The 24,134-nt window shown below is 38.2% G+C and overlaps 1 protein-coding gene across 4 annotated transcripts in view; it reads right to left on the reverse strand.

The window, feature by feature from the left end:
* The window catches only part of CDK14 (cyclin dependent kinase 14), a 332,201-nt gene that overhangs the window by 176,118 nt on the left and 131,949 nt on the right, over positions 1 to 24,134 (reverse strand). For all 4 annotated transcript variants that reach the window (XM_083826967.1, XM_083826970.1, XM_083826969.1 and 1 more), the window contains 2 exons: positions 17,609 to 17,703; positions 694 to 756 (listed from right to left, as the gene is read on the reverse strand). In XM_083826967.1, coding sequence (XP_083683093.1) covers positions 694 to 756; positions 17,609 to 17,703 — 158 coding nt within the window. The remainder of the gene's footprint in view (positions 1 to 693; positions 757 to 17,608; positions 17,704 to 24,134) is intronic.

Genomic DNA, 24,134 nt, shown 5'->3' on the forward strand with positions numbered 1-24,134 from the left:
ACAAATATCATCTGTGTGATCTATACACAGAAGACACACTCTGCATGTCTGACTGGCTTCCCTTTTATGCTAAAATAATTTGGCTTAATTCCCAGAAAGTAACTGGATCAAGTCTCTACCAACCTATTTATTCATTAAATCCTTCTAATAACGACCCCCTTCCTGCACAGTGATTCTCAATATCTACCTTAGAACATAAGAAAAACAGAATAACTGTGAGATCAGCTACGAAAATACCTAATCAAAATAACGGAGGTGAAAAGATTTTATATGTTCATGTAAAAAGAAGTACATTCACCTAATATAACTCACTATAGTTCCCTCAAACTCCGTGAGCCTACAATGACTTACCTCACTGAAGATCTAGTACTGACAGCCTAAAATATGTTTGCTTAGGTGCTTTAAGACAGTATTGTTTGTCTTAAGAGCCAATGTTTCAACGAAGGAGAGGGGTTACCAACATTGTAACACTGTTCTTCTGGCTTGGAATCAGTTTTAAAGACTTCTGACAAGTTCTTTTTATAAGAACTTTCAAATATTTTTATTTTAAAGAAAAAATATTAAAAGTACTTCATATGCTGATCATTTTCACTTTAGTTAATGATCAGCTTCAATAAAACCACTGATTGGACTTTTTCTGTACATTCATCATTACTGTGCATGCCTTGAATGTGTGCTCTTTTTGACTCTTACCTTCACATTTTCTGGATGAAGCCCTCCAGGGTGTTTGTCCATGTACTGACATAAATCAGTGTGCTAAAAGAAAGTCAGATGGAAAAATGTGTATTAATATCTGTAAGACTACAATAATAAATATCCTCCTACTTAAGAGTGGAAAGAACAAATGGAAAATAAGATTTCCCTCCTGCCCCTCCACTTACCTTTAGGCTCCTTTTTTTTTTTCTTTAAACAATGTTAACTTGACTGATATGAATATTCACCAAATGCAAATTAAATTTTTTTCCAATGTTCTGTATATAATAAATTAATTATTTGAATCTCAGTATCATTTTATAACTTGTAAGGACCATATCACCATCAATGCCATACAGGTAATATATGGGTGGAAGAGGAAGAAACTAAGGGAGAACCTCAAATGTTACTCATATTATTCACATTAAAATGTTGCCTTTTAAAATATAAGTTTATGGTGATTCTAAATTAAGATGCTTTAATGGTTTGGAAAATAAATGTCAAAGGCACTGCATATCAGGTTACTCAATGACACTTTTCAGCTCAAAAAGAAGCACACATTATGCACATGTACAGCTATTAATTACAGATACTTTAGCAAACAGCCTCACTGAAGACTCAAACATTTACGTTTTCACTTTATAGTTGCATACATTCCCTGCTAATATACCATAAAATCTTTTCAGAAAATAAGTAGACTTGCAATGCATAGATTAATGTTATTCACTGTTATAATACTTATTACTTACTAATAAGCATTTATTATTTTTACTATGGAATCACTATTTTCTCTAAATTCTTCTCTCGTACTTCTTCACTTTCCTACGAGTCAGCAGCACACTGTCAGTGAAGTGGCATTTTGCTTCTCTGATTTGTTTGCACAACTCAGCTTCTGGAATTATATTCAGAATAAACAAGGAAAAAATATGCACTGGATTAACCACCAAAAACTGAGACTGACTCTGCCTTCCACATCTGTTTTCAGAACACATCTGGCAAAAATCATCCTGCATTCCTTGAAAAGCTACTTGGCGATGCCTGCCTCACATACAAAACAGACCAACAAAATATCGGCAGTTTTCAAGGTGAGAGTTTTGGAGAAAATCTGCCTTTGGCATACTAAAGTGGTTTCTCTGTGCAGCATTTCTGAGTCCAAGAACCATTCCAGTGCTCTTTTGGAGATGTATCATATGGTTATACAGGGAAGTTTACATCTGCTAAGATGCAAGATCAATGCTGACCCCAACTGTTGTGTATCATCTTCTACTCGTCTGAAGTCTTAAACTATGAAAACACACTGTAAATGTAGAATTAACATTGTAATGACATAAGGTGCACTAACTGACTACATTGTGCACTAGCACATTTTTTCAGAAGCTCTGACACGGCTTTAAGATAGCAAGTGTCTCCACTGCAGGACATTGCTTGGATCCCAAAATGAACTGTGTGAATCTCACACTGAAACGGATGTACTACATCAAGTACAGCAGAACAGAGCTTCTTCCTAAACACAAGCGACAGTAAGTAATACTTCAATTCATAACTGCTGATATTAGTGAATGGAGTAATAAAGAAAGAAAAGGTCTGAATTTCTGCTTTAGAAGCTCAGGCTTGGAGATCAGGGCACCTCTGTACCATTCCTATCACATTCTCCCCAGCAATACACACTCACTGATTTGGGTTGGCTGAAGGAGGACCATCATTTCCCTGCAGGTCAGCATGACATAACCTGTTCAGTGGGAAACCTAGTGCCTCCTTCACCTTCTCTTGATTTCTACAGTTTGCAACTAGTCGGCTGACAGAAACCAGACCAGAAGAAGACAAACCCAGTGCCACTTCTAAAGGTCCCATCTCTGAACTACCAGCATCTGCCCACTAGCTGTCCCTTCCTATTCACCAAAAGCCTTCTCAGACAACCATTTTCAGCCACATCATGAGTAACAGCAATAAAAGTGTCTTTTTATTTCTAGGAGACTTGTAATGACCTGTGAGGATAAAACCATTTTCTTCCCCTTATGTTACAGTTATCATTTGGATGGTTTTCCTCCATACATGAACATCAGTCATGATCATGTTTGTATCGTGTATCATTCACTACTTCTTCCTAAACCAAGGACCTGCTCAATTGGTAGCCTGCTATAACCTGCACCAGTAGTTCTCTCCCGCAAAAACTGATTGCCTGTATCTACCAAAAATTTCATGTAAGCACCAGCTTCTACAGAATCCTTGAAAACTAACAAAGCCAACTGTGCAGCAGTTGCAGCAGTCTTTTGGAATCTGTTTTTTTTCTCCCTCACACAAGCTACATACACAAAGAAGCCTCTACCAAATATTCAGACAGACAGCAAACAGAAATACAAAGTGTTTTCTGTTTAATTTTTTCAAGAATTTCTCCTCCTAAAACTAAGCTAGAAAATTTTTCACAAAAGCAATTGAACACTATGGTATGAAATGGGAAAGCAGCTCATAAAATTATAGAACATTTTTCCTGACTTTAAAAAAAAAAAAAAAAAAAAAAAAGGTAGAGGGAAAGCAAAAGCAGCATCAGCTGCTATTCTTTTCCCAAGGTAGGGGCTCAATGCACATTGAATTATGTATTAGTATAGCCAGGAAAGCTGACAGCGCTGCACGGACAAATATTTCTAAAACCTTTTTCCCTTTTGGCGGGCAAGTGTCCACTCCAGTGCTTGTGTGTTCAAATGACACTGAAGACAACGACATGAATGCAAGTTTCAGGAACGCATTAGAAAAGGAAACAGAGAAAACTGGACAAAAGTAGTCTTCTAACAATATTCCATGAACGTCTATGGTACCACATAGATGAATAAAGTATTTTCATTTCACACTATATTTCAGGGTAGAAGGCCCCATGTGGAACAGTAGCTGCAGACAGGGCAGGACACACCCTGACACCAGGGCTTTGCTGTGCTCAGCACCTTGGTCTAACAGAACACACACCCTGAAGGAAAACTCAAGATTCAATTACCTATCAGTCCTAACATAAAACTATGCTGAAACAAGGTAGCAAAACAAGAAACAAATGAACCAACACACCTTCTACAGTTCTTTTTCCACTGTCTCAGAGGTGAAGACACTTTACAGGGAAACAGGATACAGCAGAAGCGCAGTGCAGAGATTTCCAAGTAACTGCAAATACCTGTCTCACACATTGAGACATTGAGACACTTGATCCCAGGTGGACGTGGCTAGACCAATTCTGCTTCAAGCTAGCTTTTAACAACTCTATCAGCTGTACTGTTAATCCCCAACACAGATAAGTCACCACAAGTAATTCCACGCTGACAGATTATTTGATATTTTAGATAAATCCAGAATCACCTTCATTCCTGCTCTTAAAACTCTACTAATTTACCCAGGTATATGTATCAATAGTGTGTTAGCAGTCATCTGTTTATCACAGCTACATGAAAAAAATTAAATAGAGATAAATCAAGTTTCCACAATGAAGAACTCAAAAGCTAGAAAACTCCATGATTAATGGTGTTTATCCAACCTTTTGTTTGTTTGCTCAATGAATGTACATTATGGTAACTTTACAAATGCCTGATGTGATCACATAACTTCTTTCCCCTTGCCAGATAAGACATACTCATTGAACAGAATAGGAGTACTTGATTACAGAACGGCTGTTCTGTTTTTGTGTTGTTGTTTTTCCTTTTTTCCCCTTTCCTTTCTCATACAGCTTGAAGTCTCTGGCTTATTTATTACTTTGAAAGCAGAAATATTAATCTCACAGGCTTTCCTGCTCTGTTTATTGCTACTCTATTCACATGCTTCACAAACATAAATGACTTCAAGAGCAATTCAGGGGAGCTGTGGCATTACTCCTTTTTATCAGGTAGGGAACTAAAGCAAAGGGAAAATAGTCCAAAGTAACACTGATTTGGGGAACTCAATATAAAGCACTTTGGTTTTGGCTTTTCCGAGTATTTGGCCTTCTGTGTTTTGACTGATATCAGTTACAGGTGTGAGGATAAAACACTTTTTAAGGGAGAAAGAATCTCAGGTGGGACAGCAGAAGTCAGTCATTTCTGAACTGTGATGCAGACGACTCGTGACAACACCATAAAACGGTGGTTATGATGACAATTTCCACTGTGACATCCACAAAAAATGAGAAAAGTGCAATAAACACCAGACCATGCCTTCACTACATAGTCCTCTGCAGATCTGCACAACAGGCTCTTCCACAAGGATGGCGAAAGGAGATTGCACATGCAACGTTTACTTTGGCACCCACTAATTTTTAAGAACTTGACTTTGCCACATCACCAACACAACAACTTTTTGTGCAAAATCTGTTATGCTTCAAGTAAACAATTTGATCTCTCCTCCCACTACCGCCTCCTCCTGAAGCAAATTCACTTGCTCTGTGGATGCAATCTACATTATTATAAGCTGTGAAAGTCGTCTTTGTGAGTTTTCAGACACAGGTCTTAAGTGCAAATGACAATTTTTCTGAGGCCTATCACTTGACCAAATTTGGGGAAATTTTCAAAATCATAGCTAAATGCCACCCACAGCACACATTGGCATTTTATTACTTCAAAGAGTTGTATTTTGCTAAATCATACCAGAAGATCATTGCTCCAGGGATGTGACTTGAATTTGAGGTTCTGGCACATATAGCTCCATGTCCTTGAGAAGGCTCTGTCAAGCCTTTGTGCTGCCTTCTCTCAGCAAGATAAAACACAAACCCATCCCTCAGTGCCCATCTCAAGTAACTAGACCTCCACTAGGAAACCTCTGCAAGTGCCTTGACCCTCCCTGGATGGGCAGCGTGAGTTCTGGTTAGGACAGACACTGCACATGGCCTCCTAGGACAGGGAAGAGAAAACTCACACTAAGACAAGTTATTTCCACCCTTCTCCTGTTTCTAAACTGTATGTAGAAGCACATAAGAGAAGGCCTATTTTTGATCCACTCCAACTTGAGTAAGTTTCAAATATTTTCCTCCCTATGATGGAGACAAGTATCTCAAATCCTGTACATACAAGAAAAAAAAAAAAAAAAAAAGAAAAAAAAAAGGATTAAGTTGTCTAGTATAATTATATAGTCTGAAGAAAAAAAATAAAGCTATAAAGGGTCAATTAAAATCAAACTTGGGTCAAGGAATAAGAAAAAACCCACCATAGTACTATTAAAAAACAGAACATGTACATGTCCTCAGACTTTCTGTTAAGTTCATCACTTCCCCAAACCACAAACTACCATAAGAATACCCCAAAAAGTTTACCTTATGAAATGTTTTTATTTTATTTATGAAATATTATTACCTTATGTTTACCTTATGAAATCTTGTCTTTGGGTTCACATGGAAAAATGAATTTGGGTTTTGCTTTAAATTTGTGGCAGTGTATAAGCGTATGAAGGTCATTTCTATTCAGTAAGACTGGTTTATGTCAGCAGACACATGCATGTGTGTTTGTGAGCATACTGCGTATAGTCATCTGCTGACAGGAAAAGAAACCAGGCTGATATTTATACAGCTGAACCGAGGTTTACATACATTGCATTCTACTTCTGGAAGAAAGAGAGTATGCAAACAGGAAAAAAGAATGAGACAAATGTTGACAATACCAACTCCTCCCTCCTCCCCTTGAAGAAAGAATTTGAATTATGAATAGATGAGTAAACCACAAGCTATGAATGTCCTCAGATATGCTCTCTACTTGAACGTCAAATATTTTGTTCAACTATCTTGTTCAGAAATCAGAGACTCTGCTAGCCAACATAAAATATTTTCAGACAAAGGGCAAGACGTCTCCTTTTAAAGGCACGGCCAGTGACATGAAATAAGCTCTACTTCGCCAGCCCGTTTCCATAATAATGTGACCATCATTCTCTTCTAATTAAATTAGCCATTTCTACTTCCCATGCAATACATTCCCTTTCCCTCCTCATCCTCAGTGATGATAAATCTACATGTGACTTCGCTGTCCCATAATTCCGCCTAATTGGTTTCAGCTGTCATTTTTGAAGCTGAAATGCATGGAGAGCCCGGGGCTTGTGAACGGAACAGGAAGCATTTCCAACCACATTCCCATCATGTAAAACCAGCAATGTGAAAGGACCCTGCCATTAAAACAAAAACTACACTATTTGGCTTCTGGCAATGACATCATGCAGCAGACAGATTGTATTGTTTCACTCAGGCAGCAAGACTGTTGCAAGCCATTCTTCTCTGTGAAAAGGAGAGCACACATTATTTATGCCCTAGCAGTTTTACTGACTAAAATACTGTCCCTTTTGTCACCAACAAATTCTTAAACTGATAATACAATTTACCAATAAAAGCACAGGCAGTGGTAATATTTGAAGTGACAGGAGAACAAAGAGAAGTTAATTCTATTTAAATTGAATGTATCCTCTAGCCAAAGAAGTCTGCAGATTACTGCACAACAGTTCAATGCTTTTGGTGTTTTCAGAAGTGTCACCGACTTTCATTTTCAAGCATTTCTATGACATTCTACAATTCATTTTTTTCCCCATCTGAGAACACAAAGTGTTAGCCTTGCTAACAAAAAACACCCTACAAGCCATCTCTGAGCAACTTTCAGAACATCAGCAGAAGGCAACAGCAGCAGCTGGGCTGAGCAGCAGGGGAAAGATATATACTAGGGATTCAAGGAAAAAAAAAAGACACCTTTAATGAAAACAATTTCACTAACAGATGTTTCTGGTGACTTGGATCTCTCACACACTGTCAACAAGACAAATATACTTCAAAACACATGAACAATACTATACAGAAAAGGAGGTCGTGAGATGGGGGAGTACATGATATATAATACAAACCGACCTGAAAATCCTGAGAGAAAAGGGAATGCACAGTTTTCTGATTTTGGGATGGTATTAGACAGCATATATTTACTGATACAAAGTCTCTGCACAAAGTTCTCTCATTGTACAGAGAACAACCTGGTCTGAGAGTCAGATAGGTAGCACTGTGCAAAGTGCTGGTGAGCAAACTGCAAGGTCTTCAGCAAAATCCAGTTTTCTGTAGATGTATCTTTGTCCTCTTCCTTGTTCTCCAGCCACCTTAATAATTGTATCAACTCTGCTTTCTACATAAAATATGTTAAAGGGACAGTAAACACTATTAATTGAGCATGACTACTTTAACAAAAAAAATCACATCTCAAAAACACATGGGAATTTGTTTAGTATGATCAAAATCTAGCAGCTTGTGTAAACCATGATGGACTTACAGTCCCCGAGGTAAACAGGTTCGGACAATTTTTATGGGATGAACAACCTGTAATGCATATACATACACATATCTATTTGTGCATTTTTTCTTTAATTTGCTAAATCATTGGGTTTTCACAAAACTGACCTATAACCCTTATAGCTACTAAATCCACATATACAAAAATAATAATAATAATAACAATAAATCACTTTGTAAGTTATATCAAGTTTCTGCTTAGAATATGGCAGGTACCCCTAAGCTGGTGGGGACAGAAGTCAATCCAGGATCACATAAGTCGACCACAAACACACAGCAGGGAGGCTGACAGGCCACACGCAGACACAACGTGTAAAGTATCTGTACTGTTATGGTCTCAATACTAGCCCTAGACAATATAGACTTCCCAGCACAAGCTAGGCTGTCTCAAGAGTCTTTTCTGTTCTCATGTGCTGTGCTGCAAACTGCTATCTTCAGGGCAGGAAAAAAGCAGTCCAAACACTTTCATTAAACACTTCAGTATCTAAGGCAGACCTCTCTTTAAATTGGTTGAGTGTTTTATTTTCTGCCATGCCTCCTAGTCCAAACTGTCCATATATGACCACAGAAAAATTTAATAAAAATTTTATAGGAAAATTTGCAGTTCAGACCAAGGCAGACAAGAGAAAAAATGATGTTTCCATGGATAATACCCTATTTACTCACAGCAGTAAAACAAGAAGAAACAATTAGGCCTGTTTTTACTTTCAGTTGTTGACTCTGTTTATTACTCAAGCTTGATTCTTGATTCCCAGGAAATTATTTTATTATTATTTTGCCAGAATTGTTTACCCTAAGTTTCCATTTTTAAAATTTTCTTAGACGTATTTTCTATCAATAAGAATAAAAAAGTATGAAGATGTATACTGTTACCTCAGGAAGAAAAATCAATTTTTAAGATTTAGAGTTATAGTAATCATCACTCTCCGAACAGACAGGTTTTTTTGTTGTTGTTGTTTTTTCTTCGCTTGTTTGTTTGCTTTTGTCGTCCCCCCCCAACCCCCAGTCTGCACCAAGTGAATCAGAGCATCTCATTGTACGAGAAGTTAAAGTGCAGCTACAACCCACATTATTAAAGAGACAGAGAAAAAAGTGTAATTAGATTGGACAGTCTCTAGTAGGAGCTGAGACACTGTCAGGTTTTACCTCAGAGGGAATTGGACAATGCCAGTTTATTACTGAAATTAAAAGACGAGGAATGTGTGGGATGCAGCCAAAATATTACTTTTTGTAGAGCTGAGCAGAAATCTATAACACAGAAGTAACCGATTAACCAAAAATTCTAAAAATAGGACTTTTTTTTTTTTTTTACTTCTGTTTAAACTATGGAAATAAACCAATATTCACCAAATATTTTTTCTTCAGTTTTTCTGAAGAAATGTATTTTTTCTTGGAAATGTATGCATTTCTCTGAAAGACTATGAGTAGACATATTTAAGTGAAGAAAATAAAGAATACAAAAAGATACAAATTTAAAGGATCTCAAAAACAAACAAACAAAAAAAAAAAAAACAAATTGCCTCAATCAAAATCTACTCTCAATGACATCATTCTGCAGGTTATTTGTCTAAGATGTTCTTAAAGAATGATAGTAGTAGAGAAACCATCACTACATAGTACTATCTTCAATGCTTTATTATACTTAACATTAAAGAGGTTAATAGTATAATGGCTCAACAGAGAGTTGCGGCTTGTGCTTAGCAGAAAAAAGAGGGTTTATAATCTTTGGAAAAAAGGGCGGGCCACTGAGGAGGACTACAAGGATGTAGCGAGGCTGTGCAGGGAGAAAATTAGAAAGGCCAAAGCTCATCTGGAGCTCAACCTGGCTACTGCCATTAAAGACAACAAAAAATCCTTTTACAAATATATCAACGCGAAACGGAGGACTAAGGAGAATCTCCATCCTTTACTGGATGCGAGGGGAAACCTAGTTACTGAGGATGAGGAAAAGGCTGAGGTGCTTAATGCCGCCTTTGCCTCAGTCTTTAGCGGCAATACCGGTTGTTCTCTGGATACCCAGTGCCTTGAGCTGGTGGAAGGGGATGGGGAGCAGGATGTGGCCTTCGCTATCCATGAGGAAATGGTTGGCGACCTGCTACGGAGCTTGGATGTGCGCAAGTCGATGGGGCCGGATGGGATGCACCCGAGGGTACTGAATGAACTGGCGGAGGAGCTGGCCGAGCCGCTTTCCATCATTTATCGGCAGTCCTGGCTATCGAGGGAGGTCCCAGTTGACTGGCGGCTAGCCAATGTGACGCCCATCTATAAGAAGGGCCGCAGGGCAGACCCGGGGAACTATAGGCCTGTCAGTTTGACCTCAGTGCCAGGAAAGCTCATGGAGCAGATTATCTTGAGGGTCATCACGTGGCACTTGCAGGGCAAGCAGGCGATCAGGCCCAGTCAGCATGGGTTTATGAAAGGCAGGTCCTGCTTGACGAACCTGATCTCTTTCTATGACCAAGTGACGCGCTTGGTGGATGAGGGAAAGGCTGTGGATGTGGTCTACCTTGACCTCAGGAAGGCTTTTGACACAGTTCCCCACAACATTCTCCTCAAGAAACTGGCTGCTCGGGGCTTGGACTGGCATACGCTTCGCTGGGTTAGAAACTGGCTGGATGGCTGGGCCCAGAGAGTTGTGGTGAATGGAGTCAAATCTGGTTGGAGGCCGGTTACTAGTGGTGTCCCCCAGGGCTCGGTACTGGGGCCGGTCCTCTTTAATATCTTTATTGATGATCTGGATGAGGGCGTCCAGTGCACCCTCAGTAAGTTTGCAGATGACACCAAGCTAAGTGCGTGTGTCGATCTGCTCGAGGGCAGGAAGGCTCTGCAGGAGGATCTGGATAGGCTGGAGCGATGGGCTGAGGTCAACTGTATGAAGTTCAACAAGGCCAAGTGCCGGGTCCTGCACCTGGGGCGCAACAACCCCAAGCAGAGCTACAGGCTGGGAGATGAGTGGCTGGAAAGCTGCCTGGCCGAGAAGGACCTGGGAGTATTGGTTGATAGTCGGCTGAATATGAGCCAGCAGTGTGCTCAGGTAGCCAAGAAGGCCAACAGCATCCTGGCCTGTATAAGAAGCAGTGTGGCCAGCAGGTCTAGGGAAGTGATTGTGCCCCTGTACTCGGCTCTGGTGAGGCCGCACCTTGAGTACTGTGTTCAGTTTTGGGCCCCTCGCTACAGGAAGGACATGGACATGCTCGAGCGAGTCCAGAGAAGGGCGACCAAGCTGGTGAGGGGTCTGGAGAACAAGTCTTACGAGGAGCGGCTGAGGGAGCTGGGCTTGTTCAGCCTGGAGAAGAGGAGGCTCAGGGGCGACCTTATCGCTCTCTACAGTTACCTTAAAGGAAGCTGTAAAGAGGTGGGGGTTGGTCTGTTCTCCTACGTACCTGGTGACAGGACGAGGGGGAATGGGCGAAAGTTGCGACAGGGGAGTTTTAGGTTGGATGTTAGGAAGTACTTCTTTACTGAAAGGGTTATTAAGCATTGGAACGGGCTGCCCAGGGAGGTGGTGGAGTCACCATCCCTGGAGGTCTATAAAAGACCTTTAGATGTAGAGCTTAGCGATATGGTTTAGTGGAGTACTTAGTGTTAGGTCGGAGGTTGGACTCGATGATCTTGAGGTCTCTTCCAACCTAGAAATCTGTGATACTGTGATAATCTCACTCTTCCTCACTGTAACTTCAGGTCCTTTTCTTTTTTAGAATGGCTGAGGTTAGAAGGGACCTTTTATTCTCTTTACTATTGACATGAAAATAAATAGGTCAATGTCTTTCTCTATGATCTATTTAACGGTGTGCAACCATCTCATTTTTTTTCTCCCCCTCATTATAAACAGCCCTACTTTGTCTGACTTTTCCTCAGAAGCCATTTATTTTGGATGGTTGCTCTTTCCTGTTATTTTTCCCCCTCAGCTTTCCAGTTGATTTATATTTTCCTTGTTTGTACAAATATACCATTTTAGCTGGTGGCCTTACCTGTGTTGAGTGGAGTATTAGCACCGGCATATGCATCTTGCTATGTGTGCGTGTGGTTTTGATGGACTGTAATGATGCTCTAAATTTTCATCTCTAACTTGGAAAACACTAATGGAGATGTCTCAGTACATAGAATATCGTACTTGTTTTCTAGTGTTTCATCTGCCTGCTCATCTTTGGATATTTTTTATGCTTTGACTTTGTTTTTGTTTTAATTATTATTAAAAAAAACAAACCTCTACATTGAATACATTTATTAATACTTAATTAAAAGAAGAATAAATAATAGATATTAATTATTAAATGATGGAGAAAGCACAGTGCCAAACTAAACAATATTTGGTAAGGTTATAAGAAACATTAGTAAATTGTACAAACAATTGACACACAGCCTCCCACTCTGTTGGATTGATAGTCTTGATTAATCTCATCTATTCGTAAGTATGTACTCATAAGTATGTACTCTTCATACGAAGTCCACACATACTTTGTGAGACCTCCAAAGTCAGGACGATGACACAACTGAAATTTGAAATTCTTCCTCCTCTCACTAGGGCTCTGCAGATCTCTCACTAGGCCTTCTTCACCTAGCAGGAGCTGATGAGCTTTAAAAATACACTTTTTGATTCCTTCTTTCCTGCTGATTCCAGCATCTGGCACAGGCTTTACCTCTCACCAAAGCACCAAGCAATTTCCTTCTGAAATCCCTTCTGAATCCCTGCCTCCTGAAGCTGACTTTGCATCTCCACCCTATACTTGGACATTAGCAGCTCCCACCTCCAATCTGCTCATTAATACTTGAAAAATAAGGGTTTCCCAGGAGCGGTATTCCCTTAATGCCTGTTCTTAATAGTACAGGTTTTCCTTTCTCTCTGCTCCCTCTCAGCCTTTTTCCATTGTCTTTTTGACTGCAATTTTAGCAGGGCAACTTGTGGCAAACCCAAGGACACGAGGCAGGGGTTACAACAACGGGAGAATGGCTCCTTCTTTGGTCGAGGCACATGGAAACCACCTTTTTCATTGTTCCTGTGCCTGGGAGCCCTCAAAAACTACCTCCTTCCCAGCGGTAGACGAAGGAAGTGGACCGCAAGCAGGGTGTCCTCCCAGACACCCCTGGTTTGACAAGCACAGCAACAGGGAAGAAAATGGCCCCATCATTTCAGTCACACCAAAATAAGGTAACTCGGACAAAAGTAAAGCAGCTCTGGGACTCTACGGGTTTTCCATGCTTTCTCTTCCATTTTAAACAACACTGTCTGTTTGTTTGTTTTCACATACCACCAATTCCATCCGACCTTTAGTTTCTATACATTTTCCCTAATAAAATAAACAGGAGACCAATAATACAGTTTGATCCAAATCATCATCAATGTTAAAACTATTTAAAATTTTCAATGAAAAAAAAAGGTGATCCTTTTAGCTAATGAGTGCTGATCATTTTCTTGCACCGTACTTTTCTAATATGTCTTATGCTGAGCTCGAAATCACAGTTTTGGGATCTTCAGCTCTGCAACTCTTAATTCCACAAAATAATATATATCTGAATTTCCAATCAGCATGAAAATAAGAAACTTGCAGCTACTTTTTTTTTTCCTTGGAGGAAATGGGATAAAAATGTAAGTAGTGCACTTTATTAAGCCAACTCATTGTATAACAAGTTATTTTAGTTGCTGTAATCGAGCAAGGAGAATTAGGTTTTCTTCTTTAATAAAAAGTAATTTTTAAGAGGGAAAAACATACACAAAGATTAAAATAGGCAAGGTAATTGAAAATGCTTGGTTTTAAATTATACTATTAGATTAGTCTGGTTTGGTTTTTGTTGTTCTGCATTTTTATTTATTTTTTGGTACTGTTGAGGCAGAAATAATATTACTCATTACTCATACTTCCAATTATAAATGTGTCTGTTCTTGTTTCAAATCTAGTTCATAAATATTAAAAGCATCATGTAACGTATTGCTACACAAGCTCACTTTTGTATGCCAGGAATAGGACAAGTTACCAGTTCTTTTCTTGAAAATAATATACTTATGTAATTATACATAACACTAAAAACCTCACTATCATTCTAACGAGTCAGTTGTAACACGTATTGGTTAGGATTGCCGTTCAGGAATTGAGTGTTTACAAATACAATCGTCTTCCTTTTACACAATAATTAAAAAAAAATGAAGAAACAGATGATAGTGGCTAATGACAATTTTCAAAGAAACAGATGTGAACACATCTTTTTAAAAGATGACTGTTAAAATGTCTGAGATCTCACCTGTAAAATTCATAATTTCCTTTGACAAGGTTGGCACATCGGTACTACAGCTGGCATATCCACCAGATGACATACAGTAATGCCTAACCAGAGCTTGGAGAGGAGGGGAAATAAACTTACATGAACAGCCATAATCTTCCACAGCACTGTGAAGCTGAACTGATCTTTTTCATTTGAAAGCCATTACTGTCTCAGACACCATATGCAAAACTTGTCAAAATTTCATCTTTTGTTTTCAGGTCCTGTTTAGTGTATACTGGTACAATTAATTACACAAAAAACCATTTTCTCTAGCATTCATACATGAAAGACTATATCAATCTTTCAGGTTTTGAACAGCTCATCCTCACAACTCCTCAGGTAATAAGCAATGGCTCTCAGTCATCCAGTGACAAAATTAGAGTTCCATCTTCCTTTTCCGTACACTTGAATGACCAACAATACTCCCATATAGCTGACGTAAGAGTTACCAAAGCATACAAAAAAATATATGGTCCACTATATATACTAACCTATTTTCAATTAAGTTCTTTCATTCAAAAGGAGCAAGCCCCTTTTCTTTTCTTCCACAATAATGTATAGCTTTCCATTCAATACCAAAATGTTTACAATGTGGAATGAAATTCTCCTGCACTTCAGCTGTCACACAGATTTTTAAAGACTGTCTTGTCTTGCTTTGGGTGACTACCAAGGTTAAAGTTAGAAAGTTCTGTCATGTTTACTTGTGTAACAGACTTCCGTATTAAAAAAAAAATAAAATCTAATTTGAGGTACCCAGAAAATTTCATTACTGCCATGTTTCCTTTCATAGGATATTCTGCTTGAAGCTTTTAACTTATTACTGTAATGCACTTTGCTATGAAAGGTGCTACATGAAATGAAATTTCATTCTACTCTTTCAGGGTCAATGCTGAAACTGAATACCTCTGATAACCTCAGATGTGTCATCAGTATTAATTTCAATGAAATTGTCACCAAACTATCTACCCAAAGTTTCCATCTGCTGAGAACTCTTGGATACTGTTCATCCCTAATTTAATTACAGCATCTCACTCAAAAGATTACAATTGAAATAGTCAATAGTAATTAATAGCAATAGTGTAACTGTTCCATGATGTAACTTTATGAAGTAAACCAAATTCAAATCCTTTTAGGTTTGTTCAGCCTCAGTCCTTCAAAAATGCCCGCCACTATGTAATTTTAATTGCATGAACATTTCTATTGATTTTGGTAGAAATCACTCATATTATTGAGCTAAGGTGTACAGGTGTTTTAAAAGGCATTACAGACATAGAGCTCTATAACATCAATTACATAACTAGATTGAATATTTAACTAGCCAAAATTCGTATATTTGAATAGGCAACCTTATTTTTTGTCTCTTCATATAACACACTGAGAGCTTTCCAACCCCCCAAAAAAAAAGAACAAAAAAGATCATTGCGATCATGCAATTATAGAACTGTATGTGAACACATATTAGAACTGTATCGTGCACACAATTTAGAACATTCTCAAGCACGAAGCATTGTCAGAGAGCATTACCTATTTGATCGGCCCATAACTTTACATTACAGAACAATGTAAACAGACTTTTTTTAAGCTGCTCTGCCATCTCAAAGAATAGAGTAACCTACAATGTCATTAAGATATATTCCATAGGCTGGTTAGAGAGAACAAAACATCCTTCCCTTTCTTCCTGAACACTAATTTTCCAGACACTGCTCACCAACCAAAATAGCATAATAATAAAGTACTGCTTGAATCAGTTGCTAGAAACTGTTATTAAACAAGATCCTGCCACAGTTTAAATTTCTACCAAACTTGATGGGAATAAAAAGGTGCAGCACCAGAAGGGTTGATCCCAAAAGCACTATGTTTAAAAAACAAAGACCTAAGTGAGTTCAAAAGAAATAACTGCTGAAAGAGGTTCAGTGTGTGTCCACGCTGATCAAAGATTGCAACATGACATAACGCATGGTTGGGAGTTAAACATTTATACACACTATTACTGCATGAAAAATTCAGGAATTTGGCATTATGATAACAGGCAAAAACATCTATTTTGAGGAGTAACAAGTTCCATATATCTCATTTCTCGATGACTTCTGATGAATGCAACTAATACAGTCAATGATAAAAAGAAATGCAAATTGTATTCATGTAAAGTTCTGCAAATAAGTCTACACTGTTAAACAAAATTAAATATGAAAGCTTTTCCTATGCTAATTCAGTTTATAAATTAGAGGAAGAGGAATCACTTATTTTAAGAAAAAGAATTAGATTTGCATAATGTCCCTGTACCTGAGGTAAAACGTATGTAATGCATGCAACTGCTCTGCAGGCTCCTGTTGCTGAATACCCACATTATTAAAATGTAGTATTTCTACATAAGTAGACAGGCTGAATGGATTCTCCAGACAAGAAATTCTGTGCACTATCATGTAAAAATTTAGGCATGCTCTCAAGAAACACACTCAAAAAAAAAAAATTCCATCTGTCTGAAGTAGGGACATGCTAAGAGTAAATAGAATATTTCCTATTTTAAAAACCAAACTAGTAATTGCTGTACTTTATAAATGTGGAGCCTTACTGACTGCAACACAATAACAGATATTACACTGAAAAGCCAACCTTCTCTAAAGCCATTTGTTTCTTTTAAATTACATGTTCTTGGACCCATCTGTGAAAACTGGGAGGTTGATTGTGATACTATATTGCATAATTCCACAGATAAATGCTGAAGTACTTCTACATAAATACCATATGTTTGTCTTAGGAAAACTAAAAAGATTAATTAGGAGTTCAAGCCCAAGATTTTGCAAAGTAATATTCTGAACACAATTAGATCGTTATGCTGTATACTGTGTAAATTGAAGTTTTAATTAGTAGCTAAAATAATGAGTCACGGCAAAAAAAAAAAAAAAAATCCAAAATTCTGAATTGCGTGTCAGACTTTTTTTTTTTTACTTACATTGCTTATAAAGAGACACCATGCATAAGCCAGTCACAACAAAAGCCATTTAAATTTGTCACATGCTTCTGATAAAGGATCTACCTGTTAAGAATTTTAATTTTTTCTTCTTACCTACATTATCCTCACCTATTTTAAAATTGTCCATACTACATCTGTAAAGAAAATGTTCTAATAAAGAAACTACCTAGGAAGCAGAGTAATGAACCAACCTGAAGGTCCCTACAGAGCCCTAGCAGCCACTTCTCCAGCTCTGACTCTGGTCTAGTCCAGCCTGCCTTCTACTTTTAGCACACTCCATTATAAAGCATCATCTCACATAGCTTCCACTCTCCTAAAGAAAGTACAGGGTTGTTTTGGCCTGATCCATAGATCACTGATGGTAAAGTGAGCTTTTCCATAGAATTCAATGCAATCTGGAACATATACAGAACATTAGTTACTTTACTCACCACATATTCAAATACAAGTGTCAAGGTCTCCTTGGTGTGAATGATGTCATGAAGCAGCACAATGTTTGCATGTTTCAGTCCTTTCAAAAGAGAAGCTGTAAAGCAAAACATACATATTATCTTAAAAAGGATCAAAATGTTTTACTTTAATTGGCTTTTTTTTTTTTTTTTGGTGACTTGGATGATTATTTGACACCTGGGTTTCACAACCTGACAACCAAGAGTTGTATTTCATCTTCTACATATATGGGCTTCTATTCAGTGCATTTGAAAATCATGTGTTCCTATTCAGTGTTGTTTTCTCCATCTTGCTGGTTAAACGCAGCCTGCCCTAGAGGCAAAAATGAGCTGTGGCTACTGATGCCTTCCTTAGCGGCCCCCTCTAGGTGAATCAGTCATTAACTTCTGATCAACCAAACACCAAGTTTGCTTCTATACTCAAATATTATGCTTTTGTCTCAAATAAAAGTCACGTGTGTTTCTTTTTTCAAAACATCCTAACACAATAAAGCTGACTTCTAACCGAATTCTAAATCTATCCTATGAATGTCATTTTAAACAGTAATTTCCCTTTCTCATAAAACACAGTTTGATTGAATCACTTCTATTAGCTCACGAGAATAAATAAATGGTGTTTTCTCAGCATATATTTTTTCTTTAATAGCATCAGCTCATGTTTTCAACCTACTGACAAGTAAAGATTTACCTGGTGAATTTCTAGATGATCCCCTTCACTAAATTTCTCTTGCATCAGAATGCATATTTAATGTTAATACAATAATACTAATGTTCCACAGGTATGGAATATTTCAGCAATATATGCTGAAAAGCCATGTGCTGTTACAAACGTCATTCCCCCCACTGGTGCCTTGTCGCCTCCCGCATACATCTGAGCAGGACTATCAGTCACAACAGCAAAGTAAATAATAGATACAAAGACATGCAAATGAGTGGCATATTTCAGAAGTGAATAACATGGAACTTTCTTCTGTCACCCTTCTTCTTTTGTCAAAGAAAATAATGAATACCAAACGGCACCCCCAACCTCTAAGACAGCGTGTCTCTCTCCACTAATGTCCAAAATGGAAGTTAAGGAGCTTCCACAACACAATTACCCTTTGCTATTCTATTGAAGGTGCTCCATCAGACTGAGGTAACCCCAGGGGTCATCTAGCTTTGAATTAGGGTAAGTACATATCATATCTCATAATGTTTTTTAAGAGATCTGACAAGCTGATACCACTTGAGGAAGCAACACAATGGCAACACAGATCTGACTTGATCAGTGTTTCTCTACAAGCAAAAATCCAAAGGGAGTTTACACTAGGCAGAAAGTAGATAGCAAAGGGCAAAGGGAAAGAGGAAAAAAAAAAAAAAGGCACTTAGCAGATTCAAAGCAATATCCTGGTCACAGATTTCCAAACCTGCAAGTGAACTCCATGACCAGAAATGAGGCAACTTTTCAGCCTGGCTGAAGATGTGAGCAGAAATGCTTCAAATGAGCTTGCTTTGGGCTGCACTCCACAGCTCAGCACAAAGGAATCTTTCCTGTGCTCTGAATATGTTGCTACTGAGCTGTAAACTTCCTATTGCAATTATTATTGTCATTTTTAAACACTTGATCAGTACATCCTTAGTCATTATTAGCATTCCATAAATACAGTGGAAGCTCTCCCCAACCCCCAAGAAAAAGACATGCAATTTTCACATGATCCTCACATTAGGATTTGGAGATTTTTTTGGAGCAAAAGCTCAGAGAGATTTGAATTTTTTTTTAAATGACAACTGTGAAAAAATGCTACTGAAAGAGGTATGGATACAGATAATTAGAGCAATTATTCCAAAAGAAACCCTCTATCAGAAACGAAGACTTTTAATCAGGGGGAACCCTGAGCAGAGTTCACTTACAGTAACTGAGCCTTTACCAATTCTTTCTTCGAATCTTGTTGTCAAATGACCCTATGTGCAGATAGACTGCTATATACAAAGCTGTGTCCTAGCAGAGCCTGTTAAACCATACCATAATAATATTTATGACCTCCATCAGCTTTTCCTGCTCAGTCCATCACCTCAGGCCTCTAATTCCTCTAGCCGGCCATCACTATGTTACTAAGATCTGTATATGGGTCATTAAAGCTTAAACAGTACATTGAAAGCAGCCTACCCTAAGGCCTTTGCAAATATTCTTTCCTATTCAGCCCCCTCCCCCTATTTTGCCTCTTATTTATCTTCTCTAATAACCAATTGTCTCCTTTTATAGCCTCAGTATTCAATATCTATACCACAAGAACTACCAAACATCACCTGCAGGTTGAGATTTCTGACTTCTCCCTTAGTCCAAGCAACATACAGTAAATAATACAATATAGAAAGCAAAATCTTGTTAATTGCACTAATTTTACAATGTGACAGCAACAGCAATTTCACTGTAAATTTCCATTATGACAAGTCGGGTGTAACTGGTGGCAGTAACAGAATTATCCCCATGTGCACATCTATCAGCATTACTACTGGTACGATCAGCTGTCTTTGTGAAAATGCTGACTTGTTGCTTAAAAAAGGAAAAAAGAAATAAAGAATAAAATAAATAAATCCATCTGAAATAAGAAAGCTGTTTCTTTTTCCATGGAATACTTTAAAAACAAAATGGAATATCAACTGAAGATTCCTTGGTGGTTTTTTCAGAAACATCCTATTTCAGAACAAATGTCTAATACAATACTTGATTGGGCAACTTTTTGCTGGAAGGGGATAGAACTTCGGATAAACTCCACTAATTCAAAGACAAAACCCAGAAAGTCACATTGAAGAGAATGAAACACAGTCCAGGGAATCTATCGGCATCACTCTGAGACAAATCTGACTTCAACTTTGAAGCTACCAGTGCAGCTGCCGCTGGAGCTGCATGAGAAGTCAGCTGCTGCTGTGCCTGACGTTACTCCTGGAACAAAACATTCTCCCACAGACTGCCAGCTCAATCCAGTGGTTATCACCCACAGAATTTCACACAAAGATGTTTACTTTTAAGATAGAAAGAGTAAAACACTGGTGGAGAAGCATTACAAATCACAAATGTTGGAACAATATACTAGTATTCTCTGTATCCTTAGCTCATATTCTTAAAAACAGAATTATGTAATGCTACTTCAATACTGCTGGCATTCGTTTTCTACCCTCTGTATTAAATGTAAGATAAACAGATGGCAACATTTTTAATTCATTTCCCCGAAGAGTTTTGAGGAAGCACAGTAGCACATGATGCTAAAATGCTTTTTTAAAACACTTTGGACAAAACATTGTATGCGTTTGAATGGACAGGTCACACATTTTTGTATATTCTCTTACAGCAAATTCAGGCAATAAAGAACAGGACAGCGTAATTAGCGACATACTTCAATAATTAATGACATCCAAGATGATCGTTTCTGAAACTTGTACAGAAGTTCATGACCTGAGCCGCTAAAAGTACCAACACTCAGCACTTCTTCATCAAGGGCTAATAACCGTATTTGCATACCTAAAGGAAACACATTGTATTTGCCTGAATAACCATCACTGATTTATCCTCCAACAAGGGGATGCTCTCATCTATTATGAACTCCTGGCACGCTGCCTTATTGCCTGTGTTGGTCAAGGAGCTTTTTGCTGTTCCTAGATGATCTGGTTCCTAAAGTATGCTCCCTCCACGAGCAAGCCAATCCAGATGGACAGCAGCCAACTCGTACCCAAAACCTGAGTAGCATCAGTAAATCAGTGCATCAGCTCAAGCCTGGCACTCCATTAACAAAACTTTGCAGCATTTAGATTAGTCCTGACTTACCTCTAGGAGGTTTGGAGAGCAGGCAAGGATCAGAACAGCTCTCTTTGAAAAATGCTACTCCAGCATGCCCATAATGTAACATTTCAAAGCTGTATGCCAAAATCAACAGAAGTAGCTATTACTAACAACTTCCAAGCCTCATGCAAGAAGAACATTTCACCAGTGACACTAACAAAGATGGTACTTTCAGACATGGGGAGTACGGAGAGCTAGAACACTAATTATGGTATTTGGATCATCCTAGCACAATTCATTCTTGCAATTCCTGGCTATCATCTTGTTCTCACTGTGAAAAATCACAAGTCTCCACTGTAACCCTAGATAAAAGAATCTCTCAATATTTCCACATCGTCTGGTATTTCAGTGGCCTTAAAACTTTTCTCAGCAGTAAGAGAAGAGCTCAACTCTCATGTTGCTCATATTTACCTTCATGTACAAATACTGCTGATATTCTTTCAGATTACCTATTATATTGAGACGCTGTGATACACTATTCTTCCAAAAAGGATAACCATGAAAATGCCAGTTTTGCTCACTATATAGTAGTTGTGGTGTCCTATGGGGCAACCATGCAGCAGCACTCACCATCTTGGCCAACTCCCATGCTACTTCTCACACACACTGCTCACCCTTTCTCACTAGCCTCATTATTACTCCAGGGGGACATTTCTCATTAGGAGAGTTTCACTCTTGAAGACAGCACATCATGGCAGTTTGCACCTATCTAGTACTGTTTACATAACATGGCATCTTTGCTGCCCTGTTTAATTTCTGAGGCACCATATCATGCAGGTTCTAGTCAATAATACAAATTTGTGAGAGCAAGTAATTTGTTGTGTTTCAGAGCCAAACAAGATAGCTGCAAAATTCTGTGGCTTGTCACATTCTGCAGACACAACGGTGCTCTCTGACAGAGTGCCAACTTCTTCTCAAAAACAGTTGGGTTCAGTCTCTTAATTCTGAGCTCTCCTGGAAAGACATTTTTAGTGAGAAAACATTTGTAGCTTTTTGCTCATCAAGTCTTCAGAACAAATATACCCAAATGTGCCTTACTGCACAAACTATAGAAGCTTGCTTCCCTTCCCAGTAACTTATGTTTCCATCTACACATCTTTTACAGCTTTTTTTTTTTTTTTAATTTGGCCTAAAAGCACCATGTCACTTATGCTTCTTACCCACTTCTCATACAAAGGGGCATTTTGTGTGCAAAAAGTTACTTTAAATTATAGCACAAGGACACGAATTCGTCAGTCTTTGCTGGTTTTGCACTAATAAATGTGCTGAAATTTCCTCCTCAGAAATGCAATTGCCAAAACTACGCTTTGCTATTTTCCAGTTCACCCATCTGAAATAATTTACTAAGAACAAATAGATGCATTTTCCTACAACCGTGATATGACAAAATTCAATTCAGTGAAACTGTACATCCCAGCTAAGACCACAATGACCACAGACTACCCATCTGCTCACCACAGGATACATTCTGCAAAGTGATCATTAGTTGTAATCCCAAGTAATTGATTTGAGAGCTGCACACCAATAAATGCACAGAATTAGACAGCTTCCACATGAGCACAATGCAATAAAGATATACAGATCACAGTTCTACTTTGAAAGATTTCTAGGAAGAAATTTCTTAACAAATTTCAAAAGAACCTGTGAGCTACAGGAAGAGCAAGAAAATAAGCAACAGATTTTTCCAACTGGTTATGATGTAGGCTTCAGTGAATTACCTTCTTTATAGCCAATTCCAACCTCATGACAGTCTCTGCCAGATTTAACAAATGTCCCTTATTCCTTTCTTCTAGTTTTCATTAAGTTAAAAAAAAATAAAGACAGTTTGGTCTACTTGGATCACATTAGCTGCATCTACCTCCTCAGGCTGAAATTCAGTCTGACACATGAGTGGGCTGAACTTTTATCCTAGTACATTTTATTTGTGAAATTTCAACTTGCTGCTCCTACTTGAAAGTGCAGTATATTAGTTAAACAAGAAATACAGAAAAAGAGCATGTATAACAACAGAGGCACCTTTAGAGGTTCTTCTCACTACAGCTGTAGTCCCCTAAGCAAACGGCAAGTCACAAATGTGATGAAGCCTCTTTGCCTATTGACCTGTAATGATGTGTTGGAAAGGCTGATCAAACAAGCTCAGAAAAGCACGACAAAATATTATTCTAACAGATACACAGTAGACTGCTGCCATATGAAATGAATGTCTCTTTCATTATTTTCTAGATACAAATTTATGCATTGTATATTGTTCCCGATGTTCTTTAAACACAAGTGCAGATGGAGGTTAAAAATAATGAGACATTATCCTATTAAAGCCAGACTACGGAAAAAGACTGTAATATGCTACTCCTATCTTGGCGGAGCCAGTCATATCTTGCCTTTGCTGTCCATTTCAGTATTCAAGAGGAGGAAACTGTGTAAACCAAAAATATGTCAGTGTATACAGAAAACAACGCCACAATGTAGGCAAGCATGGGAGAGCAAGCGTCTATTGCCTTTTTATACACACATACCATGACTGCTCTAGAAGCACAACCTACTAATAAAACCATCACTGTTTTATTATAAGCTATTGTTATTAGCCTTGGTATTTTGCTGAATTTCAGACAGATTTCATACAAAAATCAATACTTCAGTATAACTTCTTTGGAAGTTTTCAATGTAAACAGTTCCCTGGGGGGGGCGAACCTC

Source organism: Anser anser (assembly GCF_964211835.1).
Source record: "Anser anser genome assembly, chromosome: 2".
NCBI classification, from domain to species: domain Eukaryota; kingdom Metazoa; phylum Chordata; class Aves; order Anseriformes; family Anatidae; genus Anser; species Anser anser.